The 8,000-nt window shown below is 45.9% G+C and overlaps 1 protein-coding gene across 2 annotated transcripts in view; it reads left to right on the forward strand.

Moving 5' to 3' along the window:
• Positions 1-7,206, forward strand: part of LOC105862451 (CD48 antigen-like) — a 30,611-nt gene extending 23,405 nt beyond the window's left edge. For both annotated transcript variants that reach the window (XM_076000258.1, XM_076000259.1), the window contains 5 exons: positions 1,242-1,541; positions 2,675-2,788; positions 3,074-3,219; positions 5,079-5,222; positions 6,042-7,206. In XM_076000258.1, the coding sequence (XP_075856373.1) occupies positions 1,242-1,541; positions 2,675-2,788; positions 3,074-3,219; positions 5,079-5,189 (671 nt within the window). In that variant the 3' untranslated portion in view covers positions 5,190-5,222; positions 6,042-7,206. The remainder of the gene's footprint in view (positions 1-1,241; positions 1,542-2,674; positions 2,789-3,073; positions 3,220-5,078; positions 5,223-6,041) is intronic.
• Positions 7,207-8,000: the final 794 nt, after the last annotated feature.

Consider the following 8,000-nt stretch of genomic DNA (forward strand, 5'->3'; position numbering starts at 1 on the left):
TTTTGGTTCTTATTGTTTTGTTTTGTGTTGCTTTGTAATATTTCTAAGCCATGTTGTTAGGTACATATTAATCTAAAATATCTTTGTCCCACTTAATTTTTTTAATCTTAAATTTTATTTGGTCCATCGTGATTATTGTCACACTTGCAATCTTTGTTACATTTTTCTAGCCCATCTTTTTCTATCTCTTTCTTTTTCCTCTTTCTGTATCATTAGATAATAATATATATAGCACACACTGGATTTACCTAATCTCAGAGTCATGGATTTTAATAGGGAGATATAACGCATTCAAATGTATTTCAATTTCTTTCATGCATGGACCTACTCCTGACATCTTATTTAATGTTTTATTTTGTTATTGTTTTTTCCTTTTACTTTGTTGGATCAATAGCTTTTTCCTCTGTTTAAACTTCTCCAATAATTTCTATATTTATCCTACTGGTTACTAAGCTTAAACTTTTACTTTAGCCTTTACCGATAATCAGTATTTTTTTCTTCCTCTGAACAAAACAAGAATTTTAACATCTTTTTTTGCACTGTATTCTCAACCTTTCCATATTGTGATCATTATATATAGATCTAGATATCAATAGATATTAAAATATATAGAGATAGATATAATCATGTATAATGATTATTTATTTATTTATCTAGATTGAGCTGTAAGTTTCACTGACTCCTTTGATCACTGCTATGTCTTGTTTCTTCCTTGCTCTTGAATTCATTTTTAATTTTTTTCCTGCACATCTTTGAGTGTCTTTTAGAGACAGTGATTAATGTTCTAAGCACTTTCATATCCTAAAGTATCTTTGTTTTGCCGTTTTAGTTTAATGCCAAATGGGAAGGGTAGGAATTCTAGATTCAAATCTACTTTCCCGCAGAGGTCATGGAAAATCTTTGAGCAGGGTGGCTGAAGGAGCCAAGGAGTCCTGGGAGAGTGGTGCAGGGCCAGGGCAGCCTAGGGACAGTCCAGGAAGTGGACTCACTCTGCTCTTTAGAGGAGACCGGTGGTGAGGGGCTTGCTCCAGGTCCCCTCTCTGAGCAGGAGGGCCTCAACTGCCTACTCCTGAGCTGAGAGGCAGAACCCCTGGGCCAGGTGGATTGCTTACTTCCCCAGAGTTATATTTAGAAAATGGGCAACCTCACGCTACTGCATCATGTAGGTGAGAGTGGTTGTTATACTTGGGTGAGCCTCCAATCTTGAAGCTCAGTTTCTCTTTTGTCCTCTCTTACCCCAGAGCCCATCCCCCAGCCCCAAATTGTGATTCATTCATCATCCAACACATCAGGCTGGTGCAATGTCAGCCTGGAGTGTGGGACCCCAGGGGCTACAGAGAACTTGGCAATAACCTGGCTGAGCAAGGGCCTCCCCAGGGAGCTGGAACAGAGAGAGACACTGGTGCCAGCCGCCAACTCCAGGAATCTAAGCCTGAGCCTGCCTCTGAGCCAGCTGAATGGGCACCTCACCTGTGTGTTCAGCAACCCTGCGGACCAGAAGAATGTAACCTTAGACCTGGAGACCATCTGTCCTTGGAGGGGTGAGTGTGACCTACTAGGGAGGATGATGAAAATGAGCTGGCAGAGGATGGGCTGGGGGTAAGACTGGAGGACCCAGGGAATTGACGGGACTGAAGAATTCTGTAAGGCTGTTCACATGGTGCAACCGGAAGGTTCTCCCTTAGTGAACAGCCACCTCCTCGCTGTAGTCTTCAAACATCAACTCCAGAAGTCAGGCCAATATGTGGAGATTGCTGCATTGCCCATGACATAAATGTGGGACTAGTATGTGGACACCCTTATTCCCAGAATCAAGGAGCAGGGAGGCTAATTAGTCATCAGTATCCAAGCAGGGAAGATTTGAGAACTGAGGCCTGATGAACCCTTTGATCACTTCCAACTTCTGGGTTCAAGTGATCCTCCTGCCTCAGCCTCCTGAGTAGCTGGGACCACAGGCATATACCACCATGTCCGGCTCACTTAAAATTTTTTTTTTTTTATAGACACAGAGGTCTTTCTATGTTGCCCAGGCTGGTCTTGAACTCTTGGCTTCTAGTGATCCTTTCACCTCAGCCTCCCAAAGTGCTGGGATTACAGGTGTGAGCCACCCCGCTCGGCTGGAGGGGTACATTTCAAAATACAAAGCCAGATTTAGTTAAGTGAAGTTGAGGCAAACACAAAGTGTGGTCCAAGAAAAAAAAATTGAGTAACTGCTATAGGAATTGGGAAGGAAGTGTGTCTCAGAGAAGGGAACACCTGAGATGAGCCTTGAAGGATGAATAGGAGTTTTCTTATGGCAATATAAGAAAGACATCCCAGACAATGAGGAGCATAACATTTTTTGAGGCCTGGAGGCCCCATATCATTCCATTCCCTCTCCTTCTTGGAATATAGTAACCCTCTGGAAGTGTGAGAGGAGGAAGGAGAGGCAGGCAGAGGGGATAAACAATGGCCCGCCAGCTGGTGGGAGCCCTGAGGTTCCTGTGCAGAGATGGGACAGAAGGCCTGGCAGAAGAAGCATTAAAGTGGCAGTGTACAGTGTGCTGGGAGACTAGAAAGGCGGAAATCCCACTGGGCTGCAGAAAGGATGCATTCTTGGGAGACAGGCCCTGAGCCTCGTGGTCCCACCCCTGCCTGCCTGAGGCAGATCTGACACACCAGCCTTTGACCCCAGGTTCTCCTCAGAGCAAATGGCTTTGGATAGGCCCCATCCTCGTCCTGGTTCTGATGGTGAGCTTGGTGGCTGGAGTGTGGATCTGGAAGAGGAAGAATACGAAGGCTGAGAGAGGTGGGTGCTGGGGGAGGGGCCATGGAGGGATGAGGCCCCAGGGAGAGGGACAGGCTGGGAAGGACAGTGGGCAGATAGAGGCTCAGCGGCCTCTCCGTGGATCCCTGGCAGAAGGCTGGGGAGCAGTGCTGGGGGGGCAGGTATGTGAAGGACCAAGAGGAAAGGGTGGTGGGTGTCCGAGACACAGCAGGCGTCCAGGACCCGCAGTTACAGCTCAGGGAACAATAGCTGCCCTCACGCTGGCTTCAATTCCACATACCTTCATTGAGCACCTGCTGTGTACAGGTGGGCCCGCTTTTCTGCCCGAGGAGCCAAGCTCGGCAGCTGCTCCCCATGTCCTTTCCACGGAGAAATTTGCTGACTCGCAGACTGGAGAGGTCAACAGCCATGAGCCTCCCTACGCAGAGATCGGCCTCCTGAGACACCCTAAGGTGGGTCTGAGGGAATCAAATCAGGCCAGCTGGGAGGTCCAGGGCACTCTGCCCCGCCGTGAGGCTCTGGGCCCAGTCCGTGCCTTGGGCGATATGGCTGCACGCCTGTGCGCATGCGTGCTGTGAGTTGTGGTGCAAGAGGAGGATACCTGCTCCTATAGCTCCACATCCCTAATCTCATCAGGGCCTCACGGCTGCCCGGTGAGGAAAGATGGCAGAGCAGGGCAGAGGGGGACTGAGGCTCAGTGAGGTGAGCGGCTGGCCCACAGGCACACCAGCTTGCAGTGGAGGAAGTGGGACGAGAACCCTAGAGGGACTCACCATCCACCGGCTGAAACTCGGGCCCCAGGAGAGGCAAGAGTGTAAATGACCAGGTGTCAGGTGGGACCGACTGTGCAAGACCCAGCAGGAGTCTTGCAGCTGGGTGTGGAGGAGGCGGAGACAGCAGGCCCCCACCCTGGCCCCTCTGCCTCCTACCTGCCTGAGCCTCTAACATTAATGCCACCGCTTTGTGTAAAGGTGTGGCCGCCCCCACTGAAGCAATGCCGCTGGGAGAGCAGCTCACGCTGGGCTCCTGGCCCTTGGCTGGAAATGGGTGCTATGGTCCCAGATGGAAAGATTCTGCTGAGGGAGGAGCCTTGGTGGGGGAGAGCGAGACCCAGACGAACACTGGGGCTTACCCAGAGAACCTTGACAAGCACAAGGCCGAATGGGGGCCCCTCACTCCCAGGCCAGTGCCCTGTCCACTGTCCCTATCTGCCCCAGTGCCGGTGGCTTTGTGGCTTCCCATCTCAGCCCTTCTGTGTCATTTCCCCACCTGACCTGGGCTGCAGGGGACTCAGGAAATATAAAAACTCCAAGCCCCAATACCCCCACCCCCACCAGAGACACACAGGAGGGGGCCATATGTAGCTTTGGGATAGAGAAACCAACCTGGCGGCATCCAACCCAGATACTCAGCCCTGTCCCGAAGCCCCCTGCCGCTGGGGAGTCTCTGCCCCTGGGGAGTTCCTACGCTGCTGGAGAAAATGAGCAGCTCCCAGACACGCAGACAGCACAGAAGAGGAAGGGAGTGGGGAGAAGGAGCAGATCAGGAGGGATGGGCGTGAGACCCAGTTTTGACTCTGACTTCTTGTTCAGCCTTGAAAGGTTACTTTACCTCCCTGGGCCTCAGTTTTCTCTTTTATGAAATGTGGATTATGATAATAACAGTAATACCTTACATTTAGTGGGCACTTTGCAGTTTTCCAGAGCAACTTTGCAATGAGAGCAGTCAAGGTGACTTACAAATTTGTCCAGGGAGTGTTTATCGAATGCTCACTGTCTTCCTATGAATGGAATTATTCTGATCTGGGCTACAGAATTCCACACCAAAACAAGTACAAACCAAAAAAAAAAAAAAAATCCTTGCCCTCACAGAATATGCATGCTACTGGGGGTGGGTGTGGGTAGGGAGAATGACAAATAAAATAAATAAACTATGAAGTGTTAGATGATGATAAATGCTAAGGAGAAAATGCAGCAGGGAAGGGTGGAGGGGACATGATGATGGGCTGTCAGAGCAAGCCTCACTGAGAGGGAGAGCCTGAAGGAGGTGAGGGAGAAAGCATGTGGAGGTCTTGGGTGGTGGGAGCAGAGGGGTGGCATCCCGGGCAGAGGACAGAACAAATGCAAAGACTTGTAGAGCTCAAGTGAGGCACCTGGGCTGAAGCTAGATTTGGGGGAGTTATCAGGGCTAAGAGACCCAGAACTACTTGGCTGAGGACAAGAAACACATGAAGAGAGGTAGCCCAACTGGCCCTTGAACATAGTTCTTAGAGGCTGAGCAAGACTACTCCTCAATCCCACTTGAACTGTAGAACAACATGGAGGAGAGACGCTTCCACGCACAAAGCCCCAAGCTGACTCCGGAAACCCACACCATCTATGAGAAGATCCAGCTGAGCCCAGAGGCTGAGGGGGATACCTAGACCATGAAGACACTGGAACAATGAGGGGCCTTGGTAAGATCTGCTACACCCCACCTTTCACCCCTGGGTCCCACTATGCTTCTTTACGGTGGAGCTGGAACTAGACCCCAAGTCTCCCTGACCCCTCCCACTGAGACAGCGGGAAGCAGGAGCTGCCCCCTGGTTTCCCCACGGGTGTGAACAGTGACTCTGCTATTCAAACATCAAAGCATGAAAGGCAAACCCTTCAGCGGTCAGTGGCCTCTGACCTCTGGCCTTTGACCGACTTAATGCCCATTAGTGCATACTCTTGGTCGGGCAGGACCCGTGCTGGCATGGTCAGGGTGCAGAGATGCTTTCACAGAACAGGGGGGGGTCCTGGGCCTGAGAAAGATGAGGCTTGGGTGGAGGACCTTTAAGATGTCGCCACTACCCAGGGACAGAGAGGTAGCCCTTGAGTGTGGAAAAGCACGAGGCCTGCAGGTACAAGATTAGGGGTCCGCTGCAGTGTAGAAGTGAGTGATGGGAATGGGAGAGAATATTTCTTTAGCTCCACTATCTACCAGGCTTAATTCTAAGTGTACTAAATATGCTATCTCAGGATTTCTCAAAATTCAAGTAACTCACAGACCCTTTTCCTTTTATTACGTAACAGAAGTCAAAGGGCATGTCATTGAAATTATGATATTTCGCCAATTTTGTTGCTGTAGTACATGTGGTCTTGTTCCCTATATATCCTCTTACTGGTTGGTTAAAGTAATATGCACAAAATACCATGTTTCCCTGAAAATAAGACAGGGTCTTATATTTATTTTTCCTCAAGAAGACACCCTAGGGCTTATTTTCAGGGAATGTGTTATTTTCTCTTCAAAGCCTCAGCTTGCAGCACGCACAGGATGGCCGGGACCTGACAGGGGGAGCTGACCTTGTTGGTGGGGCTGCCTGCACCTTTCCAGTCACCTCTGGGATAGTAGCTGTCACGATGGGGCAGATGAGAAGGGCTGCTCCTCTTCTTTACTGCTCGGATGTGAAGTGCATGGGTTGTGCAGATGGGTTGTGCAGATGCGTTGTGTAGCCACGCCCATCACTAGGTCTTATTTTCGGGGTAGGGCTTATATTGCACAAATGGTTAGAAATCCTGCTAGGCCTTATTTTATGGGTAGGTCTTATTTTCAGGGAAACACGGTATATTTAAAAACATGCTAAATCCTATCATTTGTAATAGTTTTTCATTTTAATTAACTTGAATTTCTGTGTAGATAACCATATTATCAACAAATAATTATAAATTTTGCTTGTTTCCAATTTTTATGCCTTATTCCTTTCTTTTGGCTAATTGGGTTGACTAATACCTCGAAAACTGTGTTAAATATTAGTGATGATAAAAGATATCCTTGGTTTGTCCTTAACTTTAATATGAGTACTTCCAATGTTTCTCCACCAAGCGTGATGTTGTTTTTTGGCTAAGGCATATATATTTTATCATGTTCAGAAAGTATGTACCTATTCTCATTTTATCAAAAGTTTTACCAAAAATAAAATGTCAAATGTTGTCATTTCCCTTTCTGCATTAGTGAATATATTATTTTTCTCTTTTTCATACATTAATAATATATTAATAGATTTCCTAATATTGAACCTTTCATGTATTATTGGAATAAGCTCCAGCTGATGTATTATTCTTTTAATGTGCTACTGTTGGATAATATTTTTATTTGGGATTTTTGTATCATTATTTGTAAATGAAATTCTCCTGTAGTTTTTTATGTTTTACTTTGTCAGTCTGGTATTTATGTTATGCTTATTAAGAAATCATTTTATTTTCACTTCTTATAATAACTCAATAAAAATTGGTCTTGTAGTAAAAAAATACCCTACTTAAAGAAAAGAATTCTCATCACACAGTGATTTATATTATTTTTATTACAATGTTACTTTAAGATATACAAACATGAAACTATATATAAATGTCTTATGATATAGCTTTTATGTCATAAACTAAAACATGTATATAATGTAAATAAAAAAACTAAAGCAATGAAGCAATGGTTATTTTAACTAATGTTCAAACCTACAAATTTAATGTACTGATGATAGATGTTTTTGTTTTGGTGAAATTTGATGTTAGGCTAGTTTTTTCCTTAAATTCTAATGTCAATGATTTATTTTCAGCATGAAGCTTAAAGCAATTCAACTTGGAGAGAATGGTTTAAACAGCTTTTGAAGATTTCTGTGTCATTTTAGTTGACAGGTTTTCATTATTCCTTCCTAAGAACACCTTAAGCACTGTTCGATTTTACTCTACCCAGCTCCTTGCTAAGAGAAAGAACAAGTCAGTTCACAAGGGGCCAGAGTTGCTGATTCCTAAAGGGGAAGGTTGAGGGGCAGAGAGGTGGGGAGAATGACAGAGAGGGGGAGGAATGGGGCCCAGGGAGAAAGTCTGAAGCCAGAACCCTGGAGTCTTTTCTCTCCAAAGTTCTCATAGGTTCTATTAACCCATCTGATTCAAATCATTATGAACTTGATCAATAATTGAAAGAAATTAAGATTTGATAAAATTAGCAAATTCATCAAATTGGGCATTCAGTGATTTGCTCATTTAGGAAATGGATTCTTTGGTAAACTCTCTTTCAGCAAATTAGTTTTAGATGAATTGACCTTTGGACAAATTGATGTGAGCCTTGCAGCTCAATGGTAAGAAATTTGGCTTTAGGGCCACGCTGTCCATATCACAACCCTTCCTGCACTTACTGGCTGCAGACTCTTGACCACAGACTTAACCTCCAAGTGCCTCAGCCTCCTCATCTATGAAAACCAAAGTGCCTTTCCTCA

Source organism: Microcebus murinus, chromosome 2, assembly GCF_040939455.1.
Source record: "Microcebus murinus isolate Inina chromosome 2, M.murinus_Inina_mat1.0, whole genome shotgun sequence".
NCBI lineage: Eukaryota > Metazoa > Chordata > Mammalia > Primates > Cheirogaleidae > Microcebus > Microcebus murinus.